This window comes from Leucopleurus acutus (assembly GCF_964270905.1).
Source record: "Leucopleurus acutus genome assembly, chromosome: 7".
NCBI lineage: Eukaryota > Metazoa > Chordata > Mammalia > Artiodactyla > Delphinidae > Leucopleurus > Leucopleurus acutus.
The window spans coordinates 104,788,601-104,803,548 of NC_139150.1; the positions used below are offsets into that span (position 1 = coordinate 104,788,601).

The window sequence follows — 14,948 nt, forward strand, 5'->3', positions numbered from 1 at the left end:
TGGGCCTGCCTCAGCTCTGCCTGCACTCTGCGGCTCTGGGCAGCTTAAAGTGTGTCTGAGCTTCCATTTTCCCGTTGGTAAAAGTGGGGTGGTAAGATCTGCCCTGCCTGCCCCAAAGGCGTGAGGATCGAATGGGCTGATGAAGGTCAAAACTCTGATCCAATGAGCTGACGAATATCACAACTTCTTGCTCTACGATTGCAAGAAATGAAGGGATGTAGTGTTTCCATCTGAAAGCCCTTGGTGCACACCATTAGGGGCTCTAGCGTCTGCACCGGGAGGGGCTTATGGGTAACGATGGTGCTTTTCTAACTTGTCAGTTTAGAAGCCAGACATCAGGAGATTGATGTAAGTGAGCAGAACCCCGCCTGACCCCATCTTGGGGCCCCCTGTGGGATACCCGGAGCTTCTCAGAGCAAAGTTCTATAGCTGGTCTATTCACTGGTACCTTCTCACTCAGGATTTACAACCTGCATCCTCACCAACATCTGGCTGGATGACAGCACCCAGAGAGGCAGCCTGGCCCAGACGATGTGTGAGCTCAGGCCGCACTTCGATTTCCTGATTGAGTCATGCAGGATCGGAATGGCCAAGCCTGACCCTCAGATCTACAAGTTCGTGCTGGACGTCTTGAAGGCCAGCCCCAGTGAGGTACCTAGACACTGCCTTTCAGTCGAAAAGAATGTTCTAGAGATATTGCAATCAAGAAAAATTGAGGAGGCGGGAAGAGATGGGGGACACCTGGGACCTGGCAGGGTGGTCCTATGTCCAGTGGCAGGTGCCACTTCTCCCAGGCCAGGACTTCTGAAGGGCTTGTACCCACCTCTTCAACCTAGAAAGTTCTACCGGAGGTGGGCATCTGGCTCCTCTCCGTGGCTCTAACAGGACCTTGGTTAAAACAGGTATTGTCAAAAGCTGCCAGACCAGCTGCCTCAGTTTACCTAAAAGAAGCATAGACCCTGGGAGACTTTCCCAAGACACAGGCTGGTCAGGGTCACCCCACCAAAGGCTGGGCAGGAATGGGCTCCAATACTGCAGAACTCTCCTTGTAGGGGTATCCCCGCACCCCTAAATTCTGTCTTCATGCCGTCTCTAGATTATCTAGTCTAAAATGTTGTTTTTGTTGTGTTTCCCTACTCCAATCTCCAAAAAGGCCTTTGGACCAAGATGAAATTCCTTTCTCTGGCATTTCTGACCCTTTCTTGTTAACCCTGCTTCACCCACAAGCTGATCAGAGGGAAATCCTTACCTGTTCAATCCCAGAACTCTTCCCTTCTCCTCTCAAACTTTGCTTCTGCTCTTCTCAGCCCCCTGATTAAGCATTATAACAGTGCTCTGAATTTTAGTATGCATATAAATAAATGTCTTTTCATTGATGGCTTTTAGGTTGGATGAGCTGCTTAGACAACCAGGCCTGCCCTAATCCAAGATTATAAATAACTGCCCCATGCTTTCTTCTACAACTTTAAGGATTTTCTTTTTTTCTTTAAGGATCATTTCTTTTGACATTTAAATCTTTGATCTATTCAGAATTTATTTGGGGAATAAGTGAAGGAAGGACCCACTTTTTCCCCCAAACTGTTGAAATAATTTAATAATCTTTTAAATAATCTTTTTCCTCACCAATTGGGCATGACACTTTTATTAGAAACTAAATTTTCATTTGGATATGAGTCTATTCCTCGACTCTCTGTTTTATTATCTGACTTTATTATAGTTCTTTTCCAGACATTTTTTGGGGGGTCTATTCATACATTTTCCTAGATGAATTTTAATGTCATCCTGATAAGTTTATATTCTTCTTTAATCTTTTTACAGTTTCAGAATTCAGTGAACATGTATATCTATCTTTGTGTTTATGTTTATGCTTATGTAATTAAATGTTTTTAATTTTAAGAGTAAAGAGTTACATGGAGAGAAAAAAATAATTCTTAATCTCTAATCAATCAATCTTATTGTGAGATTATTAATTCTTAATCTCAACCGCTGTTCTCACTTTAACGTGTTTCTGGCCAGTGGCCCTTGTGCATGAGTTTTGCTTTGGTAGAAGTGATGCTAGTATCCATGCTCTTTGCATTCAGGTGGTTTTCTTGGATGACTTCGAGGTTAATCTGAAGCCGGCCCGTGACCTGGGGATGGTCACCATCCTCGTGCGTGACACTGACACTGCCCTGAGGGAGCTGGAGAAAGGAACCGGGGTGCAGGTAACTTTCTGTCCGCGCTGAGTCAGATTTCCTGTCGCTCATCTGTGTTTAGGTGCGCAAGTGACAAAACAAGTGAGGGCGTTCACTGCTCCCGGTGTGGTTCCCAGTAGGGAGCTCCTCGGTGGGAGACCGTTACCCTTAGTGCAATCAGCATGATGTCCATGAAGAACTTCCTGTTTCCTTTTCTGCAGTCAGTGAACAGGGAAAGGACACTCTGAGAGCAAGAATCTATACTGGTCAGACTCAGAGGACCAAGACTAGAGTGGGGCCTTCAAAGCCACCCATTCAGAGTAAATACTGAGAATGTAGCTGCTGGGTTTGCCCCTGGGGTGTGGAGGGGGGCCCCAGTCCTTCTCTGCTCTGCCTGGTCATGCTGCTTGCACTCAGATGTAGTGGTTTAGCTCCACCTGGGTCACACCCTCTTGGCAGTCAGAGGGAAGGCTCCTGAGTAAACCTGTCCCGAGCCCGGGAGGCTGGGCTGCCCGTAATGATGCCCCTGGGGGCCGATGGGATTAGCCTGCTGTGCCAGAGCTGAGGCACCGTTTGTTCTTGTAATGTTACCTAAGATCACTGATCCCACTGAGTCTGGGAGTGACAGTTTCGTAGGCTTTTGTAGGCCATGCTTTGCTCGTGTCAGTATGATGGGAAAGGAGGTGCGGGAGCCCATACACTTGATTGACGTAAAAGGCGTCACACTGTTTTTCCAAAGGGAACTATATTAGCTTCCTACAGCTGCCAGAAAGTAGCACAGACTTGGTGGCTGAGACAGCAATCTCTCTAGGAGTCTAGAAGTCTAGGAGCCAGTTGTTAAGGGTTGGTTTCTTCTGAAGGCTTCTCGCTGTGTCTTCACACGGTCTTCCCCTCTATGTGTCTCTTCTTGTAAACACACCAGTCAGATTGGATTCTGTCTCCAGTAGGTCCACTACAGGGGCATCATTTAAGGTTCATCACCTCTTTAAAGACCTTATCTCCAAATATTAGTCACATTCTGAGGTCCTGGGGGTTAGGACTTAAGCAGACGCATTTGGAGGGCACACAGTTTTGCCCCCATAAAAGGAACAGCTGACTTTTCGTCTTTAACAAATAAATTAAAACGTATATCTAATGACTCTACAACCTTAGAGCATCTCACCCAAGCTTGATTTGTCCTTCTGCAAGCCTGGAGGTCTTGTGCAGCAGAGAAGAAAGCATCCAAACTTAGAATCGGAGCATCCTTTTGCCGGTTCCACTTACCAGGTTCCTCCCCTCATTACCTCTGAGCCACAGACACCTGTCCTGTAAAATTGGGAAAGTGAGCCATTGTCCCACCTACCTTTTCCTCAGGGATATGGGGAAGGTGTAAGGAAAAATGATAATCATTTCTTTTTAAACAGAGGAGAAGCGCCTCTTGTCTCTCAGGAAGGCTGTGGGAATCAGTCATAAATGGGCTTTATAAACTGGACAAACACATGGCAGAATCATTAGAGTAGGAAACCCGCACCCTCCCCACCCCTGGAACCAATGGGACATCCCCTGGTGTGTGACCTAGGAAGTCGGGGGCACATCAGATAAAGGACTCCAGGGGACGCTGGCCCTGGTGGGTGTCTGGGCTCCTTCACTGCCGTCAGAGGCACCCAGCTGCCCATCCCCACGGGCCACACCCTGGGTCCTCTCCAGACGCCACAGAGGTGGGCGCCCACCTATCTCAACCTCTGAGGATGCCCAGGAAGACTCTTCCGTGTTTCGAAGTAGGTGAATTCCATAGCCTACTCCTCCGCATTTTAGAGCGCAGAAAACTGGGTAGCGGAAGAGAACGGCTTCTTCCTTAGGTCTCACCTTTAGGACCAAAGATGAGAAGTCAAACGGTGGGAGTCACCAACATGATGCTGTTCACAAAAGGCCCACTTATATGTGCTCAGCATCCTGTCCTTTGTCATTTCTGTCTCAAGGAAACCGACACCAATACATTACGGAAGCTTCTTAAGGATCCTTTGCTCAGGAATTTTCCTGTTTACCGAGATGGACAAAGATGGGTAACCTGACCCCCCTGGGGCTCCAGAGGACAGAACTGGGGCCGACAGGCAGAAGGCTTTCATCAGCTGAATTGCATCTCCCCCACCAAATTCATATGCTGAAGCCCTAACCCCCAGGACCTCACAATGTGACTGTATTTGGAGATTGGATCTTTAAAGAGGTATTTAAGGTAAAATGAGGTCATAAGGATGGGCCCTAATCCATTAAGACTGGTGTCCCTATAAGAAGAGGAGATTAAGACACAGACACACACAGAGGGAAGGCCATGTGAGGATACGGGGAGAAGACGGCCGTCTACAAGTCAGGAGAGAGGCCTCAGGAAGAACCAACCCTGCCAGCACCTTCTTGGACTTCCAGCTTCCAGAAGTGTGAGAAAATAAATGTCTGTTGTTTAAGCACCCCAGTCTGCGGCACAGTGTTGTGGCCGCCCGAGCTGACCCATACAAGGCCCGGAGAGTTCGATTTTGGCCGACTTGAAGAAGAAACCCTTCAACAGAGTCATGTAATGATGGGATGACTGCTCTGTGAACTTGGCGTTCCTGGCTGTGTCCAGCAGGAGCCTGGGTGACCACTTGAGGAACTGCCCTAGAGAAGAATTATATTCATTAAAGTCCAAAATCTCAGTGTTTGGGAGCAAGCGGTGTTTATTCCTCGCAGATGTGAAATTCAGTGGGTGGTGGCCAGGGGCTTGCCTCACAGCCATTCTAGGACCCAGGTTGATGGAGAACCCCTGTCTTCTATTGGTGGTTTCCGAGGTCACGCTGAACACCAGATGAAAAGGGGGAAAAGAATATAGAGAATCATGTAGGGATTTTCACAGCTCTGGTGGTCAGGCCATGCTCTTCTTTTTTTAAATTTTATTTTAATGCATTTTTTATATTCTTTACCATTATGGTTTATCACAGGATATTGAATATCATTCCCTGTGCTATACAGTAGGCCCTTGTTGTTTATCCATTCTAAATGTAATAGTTTGCATCCACTAACCCCAAATCCCCAATCCATTCCTCTCCCTCCCCGCCTCCCCTGTGGCAACCACAAGGTTGTTCTCTATGTCTGTGAGTGTGTTTCTGTTTTGTAGGTAGGTTCATTTGTGCCATATGTTAGATTCCACATATAAGTGATATCACACATATGGTATTTGTCTTTCCCTTTCTGACTTACTTCACTTAGTATGATCATCTCTAATGGCATAGGCCATGCTCTTTGTCTGCATCCTGTTGGCCAGAACTCAGTCACCGGACTCCACTGACCCTAGAGGAGAGGGGGCTGGGTTGGTCAGTCACCCATAGGACTCAGGAAGACCCAGGGGCTGTCTTATGGAGTTTTGTGAACTCACTCTGAGGCCTTCTCGTGGAAGGAAGCAGAGCCATCTGCCTCACTGTGTCTCTCTTACTTTCAGCTTCTCCAAAATGCAGCCCCCCGACCAATCCCCTGTGATCCAAGCACCGTTAGCCATGGGTACGTGCCCATAAAGGTGAGTCAGTGTTCTCTCACCAGCAGCTGAGTCTCTCTAACCAGCCCCCCTAAAACGACTTGTGAGACGTTTGTGAAATCTCAAGGGTAGCTACACATCCATCATGTATATGGAAATGGTATTTCCCACAAGTATGATTCCTCAAAAATCAATAGCAGGGCTTCCCTGGTGGCGCAGTGGTTGAGAGTCCGCCTGCCAATGCAGGGACACGGGTTCGGGCCCTGGTCTGGGAAGATCCCACATGCCGCGGAGTGGCTGGGCCCGTAAGCCACAACTACTGAGCCTGCACGTCCGGAGCCTGTGCTCCGCAACAAGAGAGGCTGCGACAGTGAGAGGCCCGTGCACCGCGATGAAGCGTGGCCCCCGCTCGCCACAACTAGAGAAAGCCCTCGCACAGAAATGAAGACCCAACACAGCCAAAAATAAAATAAATAAATAAAAATTTAAGAAGCTAAAAAAAAAAAAAAATCAATAGCAGACACAGACCAGTGTGGTCAGACTCCCACGGAACAACAGGCCACGTGGGGCCTTGCTCTGTCCCCACAGCCTGCATGTCTGGCACTTTATTTCATTATTTCATCCAGCGGGTGTTATCGGCCCTTCCTTTGTGTCAGGCCCTTCCTTTGTGTCAGGCACGGGCCAGATAGGGATGCAGGGAGGCACCAGATACAGAGAAGGAAACGCCGTCATTAGCCCAGGGGTCAGGGCTGCAGCAAGACCAAGGCCACGTGCAGAGGGGCCCTGACTCCTGACCCAGCCGGGATACAGAGCAGGGCTTTAAAACATCTTCTCAGGTTCACTTTGGGATCTTTCTTCATTTGTCACTGTGGCCATTTAACTAAGACAGGACCTGAAGCTACGGGTTAGCTCACAAGCAAAACAAAACTCAGCAGTTGCTTTGGAGCCGGGTGGAACCAGTTTGAATCCTGGCTTTGGCATGTACTAAGTTGGCAAACGTGGGCACATTTCTTATCATTCTGGACCCCAGTGTACACAGCTTTATAATGAGATGGCGATAATACCTCCCCTCAATGTTCTTGTAAGGATTAATTGAAATACCCCGTGTTGATCGCGGGGGGTAGTACCTCGTGCTTCATAAAGAAGAGAGCTGGTGTCCTGAGCTGTGCAGGTCTGGGACCTGGGGAGGACCTGATGCCCCGGAGGAGAGCCCCATGGATGTTCAGTGAGCATTTGCTATTTGCTAGGCACAGAGAGAAATACCTAGATGAATGGAGGTCTTCTGTGACCTCAAGGATGGTACGGCCTGCATTCTGCCAAGGTAACATTCCCTGCAGTTACATCACAGGATGCGGCCCTAACGGCAGTGGCTCAAGCGCTCAGAATGGGCTCTGAAGGGGGTGGAGAAAGTGACTGTAATTGCGGGGGATGAGATTCAGTGGTGAGGTGAGCATCAGAGGATGAGTGGGGTTTGGATAGCGAAAAGGGCTTTTCTGGTCAACGTGGCTGCGCTTAGAACCCTGGGTGCTCCTGGACCAGTTTCATAAGGTTTCATAAGCCCCCTTCAGACCTCGTCTCTAATGTTGATGCCGAGTAAGGGGCTCTTTGCCTGGGGCTGGGGTCTGTCTGGGCTGTGACCCTGCCTCTCCAATCCTACAGACAGGGTTACTCTCAAAATCCTGATGCTTGCGTATCCAGCCAGTTTCAGTAGATTCCCCATTTGACCTTGAAGGAGTGTGATCAGAGCTGCCTAACCACTTCCTCTGCCCTCATCCCAAAACTAAAGGGCTGGAGCAGTGGCCTCTGGGGAGCCCAGGCTCTGGGAGTGCTATTGCCTTGATGCTAATGCAACTCCAAGTGTGTTGATAATAGGTCTTTTCAGTTTTCTGGCTTAACGGCAATTTTAGAGCACACTGTTCAAAGGATGGGAAAGTGCATGCATTTGCTGAGCTACTCAGCTGAATCAAATATCTAGCAGCAAGAACGAGCCTTCTAGTTAAGATCCATTGAGGACAGAGGCGGAGTAGGATCATTTGATTGGACATCAGAACTATAACATTTTTCAGTATAAAGGAGCATAGAATTTAAAGTTCAAGTCCCTCCTTTTGCCAAGTACTAAAGGGAAGACTAGAGAACATATTCTGATTAAAAAAAAAGACTGTAGTCCAAGAAAGGGTTTGTGAAATGTCAGCCCGATGTTTTCTTGAGCGAAATAGCTTGTTGGGAATTGTGAATGAAACTTCCGGTTTGGAACGCCAGCTTGGAGTAGTGTGAGATGCAGCAAAATAGAGTTGTTCCAAGTGGATTTCTATAAAGTGAAGCTTATTTTTCTCATTTGTTTTCACTAGAAGGTTAGAGATAAAGTACTTTGGGGGAAAAATAGGGTACTTTGACTATATATTGCTTTAGTTCTTTTGCTTAGACCCCCCTGTAATAGTCAGAGTAGGCTCAGTGCTGTAACAAACAGCCCCACACTTTCAGTGGCTTGACTCCAAGTTTGTTTCTGGCTTGCAGCACAATCCCATGTGGGTTGGGAGTAGGCTCTCTCCTCGCAGTCATTCAAGCACCCAGGCTCCTTCTTTCTGCAGGTTCTTCCTTCCTCAAGGCCCAGTCCATTCAGGTGCAGATAGGAAAAGAGAGGGAGAACCAGGTGCGCGGGAGGTTTACGGCCCAGATGGGGCACGCATTTCTTCTGCTCATATGCCACTGGCCAGTCACGCGGCCACACCCACTGCAGGAAGGTTGGGGGAGGCCTGGAAAATACCAGCAGGAGGCAAGGAGAAGAGAAGAAGGTGGATATTGGGCCCCGGCAGTCTTGGCCATACCCACGTAGCCCACAAAGGACCGGAAGTATAGCAAAGCTGGAAAAAATGTTCATATTCAAGAGATAAACAGCTTTTAATGAAATAATCATGGTATTCTGCACCTTCATGTGAATACCATGCCCTGTACAAAATCAGCCCCCAGTTTAAAATGTGGAAAACATGTCAAATGACAGCAGAAACTCTGACAGGATGAGGGCCTCTTAGGGAGGAAGGCCAAGTTGTTTTGTTTTCCAACATTATGATCTTCTTTTCAGGCTCTTGTTCCAGTGAAACTGCCTGTTTTTATTGCACAGTTTGATCACGTGTCTCTTCTCAGACATTTTCTTCTAACATTGGTGGGTTTTTAGCTGAGAAAGCTGGGTCAGGCACGATCTGGCAACGTATTGAAATGGCCCGGGGCGATCTGCGGAAGAGGTGCCTGGTTACCCCCGGCCTGCGCTGAGGTCACTCCCCACTCACCTCTCTCTTCTACAGCCTGGGATGTGTCTGCATTTTGTGGAGCTGGGCTCTGGCCCTGCCGTCTGCCTCTGCCATGGATTTCCGGAGAGCTGGTTCTCTTGGAGGTACCAGGTAAGGGAAACGGGGGGAAGTACGCCCCAGTCAGGGTGAGGGGAGAGAAGTGTCTAGATGGTGTGAGCCAGCCTGGAATATCATTAAGAAGCTGACACCTTACTGTGGAACATCATCTCCCAAGTATGACCACGATATCTCTGAAATGTTGGGGCCGGAGATTGCTCCAGAGCTCAGATCTGTGCTAGCCTATATGCCACCTTTGCAGATCAAAAAAAGCATACTTCCTCAAGATGCTTTATGCCACCTGCTGGGAAATCTCTGTAATGAATATAGAAATCTGCAAGGTCTTGGCTAGGACAGGTGCTCTGTCAGGTGTGGCATTAGGTGCAGGGCACAAACCCTACGGCTATCCATGGCAGCCGGGTGGGCTCATTCCAGCCCCATGGTGAGGACACCAGGTAGTGCCACGTGGCACTTTGAATTGAACCATTTACAATAACAGGGAGATAGAAGGAAGCAAAGAGGTGACGTCAGCAAAACACTGATGAGCCCACACTGGAGAGGGTCTGAATTGTTTCTTTTCCAGATCCCTGCTCTGGCCCAGGCGGGCTTCCGGGTACTAGCGGTGGACATGAAAGGCTACGGAGAGTCATCTGCTCCTTCTGGTGGGTTAGCTGTTTTACAGCTGTCGGTGTTGGTCATGCCCTCTGCCTGTCTGAGTTCTCCAACTGCACTGTCTTCCCCTGGTCCCAGGTCAGAGCAGGCAGCCCTTCTAGGGGGTCTGACTTCCCCCTCCCTTCCCAGCTCCTGCAGTGTCTGTGTCTGTGCACTTTGGGCCCCAGAGGTCTCTCCTCCTCATACTCTGAATGAATTCAAGAAACCCAACGGCCTGTGCCCCAAGGGGGTCTCCTGCTAGTCATTGAGGATATAGGATGTAGGAGGTACCATCCCGCTCCAGAACTATTTTCATCTTGGAGAACTAAAACTCTGTACCCATTAAACAATAACTCACCATTCTCCCTCCCCTCAGCCCCCAGCAAGCACCCTTCTGCTCTCTCACTCTATAAATTTGACTAGTCTAGGTACCTCATCTAAGTGGATCATACAGTATTTATCCTTTTGTGACTGACTGACTTCAATTAGCAAAATGTCTTCAAGGTTCATCCATGTTATAGCATATGTCACAATTTCCTTCCTTTTTAAGGATGAATAATATTCCGTTGTAGGTATAGACCGCGGTTTGTTTATCCATTCATCCATCGATGGATACTTGAGTTGCTACTGTGAATACTGCCGCTATGAACATGGGTGTACAAATATCTCTTTGAGTCCCTCCTGTCAGTTCTTTGGGGTATATACGCAGAAGTGGAACCGCTAGATCATATGGTAATTCATAGGCCAGATTCTTAACCCAGCGTCTGCGGATCCCAGTGGGAGTCTATCCAAGGATGGGTGTCAGGGACCTGTGAACCCTTGAGAACATGTGTGGGTCTATGAGCATTTTCCTTGGGGAGGGGGGAGTCCATTGTTTTTTATCAGTTTCAGAGGGATCCTCAGCCCCAAACCTTTAAGAACCCTGGGTGGAGGCAGGAATGGGAAGCAGCCAGGTGTGCAGCAGAGTCGCTGGTCCTTCCGTGGTCAGTGATGCTCTTAGCAGCTTAGCAAGCAAGCAGCAGCTCACCACCCCTTTTCTGAGCTGCTTCGGCTGCATGCACGTCAGGCCTGTTGTGTTGAGTTTGAAGCCCGCTGATGTGGGCTGGGGCTCTCAGTCGCTCAGGAGGCCACCACCAGGCCACTCAGCCTGTCATGCAGAGATGTGCTTCCATGGTTGTTCCCTAAATGTCATGGTGTCGACTCAGCTGCTCCTTAGTGCCTCTTGAACAATGCAGAAGCATTTTAGACAAAAGGAAGGACTTCAGTCCAAATATTCAGGAAAGACATCTAAGGTTTTTTTTTTAAAATTTCATTATTTAAATGTTTATTTTTATTTATCTATACTGCAATCTTCCCTGAATCCCCTGGGCATTACTTAGTAATATAATTTATCATTCAAACTACAACACTATTAAAAGAGAAACTATTAATAATAACACATAAACTAAAACTGTCCTGGACAAACTGGGACTTATGGTCATACCCTAATTATGACTCTTTTTTTTAAATAAAAACATAATTTACATGTTAACTGTTGTCAAAGATTATACATAACATTAATTCTAAAGCCAAGTGCAATGATTTGGAATGCATATATGTACATTTCAGATCATTCGTATATAAATTTCAGATCATTTGGCAGTAGATTTTAAGTAACAAATTATTTTCCCTTAAAATTATGAAGCCTTTGTCCTAGTATTTTCTAGCTTCCCTTGTTGCTATACAGCATTCCAGTGCCATGGTACCTTTTTTCCTTACCCTTGAGACTTTTAGGATCTTTATCTGTTGTGTTCTAAAATGTTATGATATTGTGCTATGATATGGGTCTTTTTTCATCTACTTTTCTGGGTACATTTAACTTTCAGTTCTTGGAAATTTTCTTGAATTATTTCTTCGAAAATTTTTTTCTCCTGTTTTCTCTGTTTTTCTTTCTTTTTCTTTTCTGGAATTGCTATTATTGGTAAAATGTCCATACTGCCCAAAGCAATCTACAGAGTCCATGCAATCCCTATCAAAATCCCAATGACATTTTTTACAAAAATAGAAAAAACAATTCTACAATTCATATGGATCCACAAAAGACTACAAATAGTCAAATCAATCTTAAGAAAGAACAAAGCTGGAGGACTCATACTTCTTGATTTCAAAATACATTACAAGGCTACAGTAATTAATACAGTATGGTATTGGTATAAAGACAGACATACACGCCAATGGAATAGAGAGTCCAGAAATGAACCCTTGTGTATCTGGTCAGATAACCTTCAACAAGGGTGCCACGGCCACTCAATGGGGAAAGGACAGTCTGTTCAACAAATAGTGTTGTAAAAACTGAATATCCATATGCAAAATAATGAAATTGTACCCTTATCTTACACCATCCACAAAAAACAACTCAAAGTGGATTACAGGCTTAAACTGAAGACCTGACACTAAAATTCCTAAATGAAAACATAGTGGAAAAGCTTCATGATGTTGGTATTAGCAATGGTTTCATGGATATGACACCAAAAGCACAGGCAACAACAACAAAAATAAACAAGCAGACTATATCAACCTAAGAATTTAATAAGATATTTTTTTTTTGCCAAAGGGTCTGGTAATTTTTAAACATGCAAATTAAGTGTATTTCTTTTATTTTTAATTGCAGAAATAGAAGAATATTCCATGGAAGTGTTATGCAACGTAAGAAGGATTTTTGGGTAACATCTGTAACTTCTTCTCCATCCTTGTGTTTTCATTGATATAAGACAGAAGTGTGGGTGTTCATTTAAATCCTAGGAAAGCAGCATTTCACAACATTTGGGTACAAATTCTTTCTGAAAGTCGAAGTATTTTGAAATAATAGCCATTGTTGACTGTATATCAAGTACTTTTCTAAGTATTTGATGGAAGAGGAAACTGAGTCATGGGGAGGTTAAGTAATTGCCTGAGGTCAACAGCTTGTAGAGCCAGGTTTAAACCCTGTAGTAGCTCCCATGCTCCTGCTCTTAGCTACCCCACCATATCACCTTTCCCTTCTGAGAATTTAAAAAAATCACTTTATTGTGGTAAACACATTGTTGGCCAGACCTAGGGAGTTAGTGTGTGGACTGGGGACTGCAGAGGCATTCCTGTTCTAAGATAGGCATACGCACCATCGGGGAGAGGGACCCTCATCTTAGAGCTTGCAGGGGAAGGCCAAGGCTGAGGTGAGGAGAGACTGTCACCCAAACCTCCATCAGCCCTGGAGCAAAAGCAAAGGCTGGAGGGACCGAGAGGAAGAAACAGCCTCCCGCTTGGCCAGAAAACTGGTGATGCCAGTGATTATGCTAAAATTACAGAAAGCCTTCATCTAGGAGGGTCACATCTCTGCCTGGAGCACCCCATCAGGCCCCACATGCAGGCTTGATGTCTCATAAGGGGAGCGTGGGACTTGTCCGTGCTCGGACAAGTCTGAGGAGCCAGTCTGAGAACCCCAAAATTAAAGGAATATTAAAGAAAGAAGAAAGCAGAGAGATGCTATGAATAAAACTGTAGTGCTGAGGGAGTGGTTTGGACAATATCAGCTGGGGGTCCTAGAAGGAGAAGGTAAAGACGTCCCTGCACCTATTTAATTTCCCCCATACCTCCTTAATCGCTTCTCTCACTGATGGGGGTCCCAGCTCACCTCAACCACTGTAGCTGGACCACAATTCTGCACCCTTCATCCCTTAGAGACCCTCTTACATCAGACAGTCTGTTGGTTCCTCATCGGGAACCTCACTTTGCACATTATAGGATTTCTGGGAAACCCTCAGCTAAATTCCCCATTAGTGTGTACATTAGTCGGCTTGGGCTGACATAACAAGCCGACATAACAAGGCACCACATACCAGGTGGTTTAAACAACAGAAATGTGTTTTTCACAGTTCCGAGATCTGGGTGCCAGCAGGGTCAGGTTCTGGTGAGCACCCTCTCCTGGCCTGCGGGTGACCACCTTCTCACTGTCTTCACATGGCAGGGAGAGAGAGCCGGCTCTCTGGGACTCTTCTTATAAGAACGCTAATCTTATCAGGTCAGGGCCACACCCTCATGACCTCATTTAACTGTAATTACTTCTGTAAAGACCCTGTCTTCAAATACAGTCACACTGGGAATTAGGGCTTCAACATAGGAATTTTGAGGGGACACAGACATTCAGTCCATATAACAGAGGGTTCAAAAGACCTCCTGACACCATTCAATAATTGTTCCCCTCTCTTTGGGGGGGAAGATGAAAATAAATGATGGAAGTGAATTACACCAATACTGTGAGCCTCCTTCTAAAAAAATATGTGTGTAATTTCACCAATGGAACCTGTCATCTGTGCTTGCTTTTTTTTTCCCCTTAGTTTATTATAAAAGAGAAACATGGAAATTATTTACATGATGAAAAGATTTCAGAACTTCAGTGGAATGGGCAGCCTCAGTGATGCCATTTCAATAGTGACTTATTTCAGTCTATGTATTTTCCAAGAATGTCACCATCTCTAAATAAGAAGTAATCCTTGTCATCTAGAACTACTTTGGTGCATCCATGTTCTGGAAAAGAACTTCATCTCCAACTTTCATGCTAACTAGTTGAATCTCTCCAACCTTTCCTTTAGAGCCCGATTGAACAGCAACTACTGTTGCTTGCAATACTTTTCCTTGAGTATTTTCTGGAAGCATAATGCTTCCTTTGGATACAGGTTTGGCTGCACTTCTTTCAACTAATACTTGGCCAAAGAAGGGAAGAAACTTTCTAAATGCCTGTCCTGCCATGACTCCAGCCACTGCAGTTCGTACTCTGCTCTCATGCCACTGCTGCCAGGAGGGGCGGGCAGTCTGGCCCTCTGGACATATCTGTTGTTGCCTTTTTTTTTTTAATTAATTAATTAGTTTATTTATTTATTTTTGGCTGAGTTGGGTCTTTGTTGCTGCGTGCCAGCTTCCTCTAGTTGTGGCGAGCAGGGGCTACTCTTCGTTGCGGTGCACAGGCTTCTCATTGTGGTGGCTTCTCTTGTTGTTCTTGTCTTTTCCTCTGTATGTGTCTGTGTCCAAATCTTCTGTCTTATATTGGATCAGGACCCGCCCTAATGACCCCATTTAACTTAATCACATCTTTACGTAAGATCCTATCTCCAAATAGAGTCACATTCTGAAGTACCAGGGGTTAGGGTTTGGGCTTCAGCATGTGAATTTCGCGGGGGGGTGGGGTGGGGAAGGTGGGGGACACAGTTCAGACTGTAACCAAGGCAAACACAGTCATTCTAACCTCGAAGCCGCTGAGGTGATGGATACAGTTCTGATTTTGTGCGTGTG

At 46.3% G+C, this 14,948-nt stretch overlaps 1 protein-coding gene and 1 pseudogene across 3 annotated transcripts in view; one reads left to right on the forward strand and one right to left on the reverse strand.

The window, feature by feature from the left end:
- Window positions 1-14,948, forward strand: part of EPHX2 (epoxide hydrolase 2) — a 59,190-nt gene that overhangs the window by 17,774 nt on the left and 26,468 nt on the right. For both annotated transcript variants that reach the window (XM_082842631.1, XM_082842630.1), the window contains exons 4-9: window positions 461-651; window positions 2,082-2,204; window positions 5,620-5,694; window positions 8,952-9,047; window positions 9,577-9,655; window positions 12,295-12,329. In XM_082842631.1, the coding sequence (XP_082698757.1) occupies window positions 461-651; window positions 2,082-2,204; window positions 5,620-5,694; window positions 8,952-9,047; window positions 9,577-9,655; window positions 12,295-12,329 (599 nt within the window). The remainder of the gene's footprint in view (window positions 1-460; window positions 652-2,081; window positions 2,205-5,619; window positions 5,695-8,951; window positions 9,048-9,576; window positions 9,656-12,294; window positions 12,330-14,948) is intronic.
- On the reverse strand, window positions 12,345-14,771 carry LOC309964019 (10 kDa heat shock protein, mitochondrial-like; annotated as a pseudogene). The gene has a single exon. The product of its transcript is annotated as a 10 kDa heat shock protein, mitochondrial-like (transcript).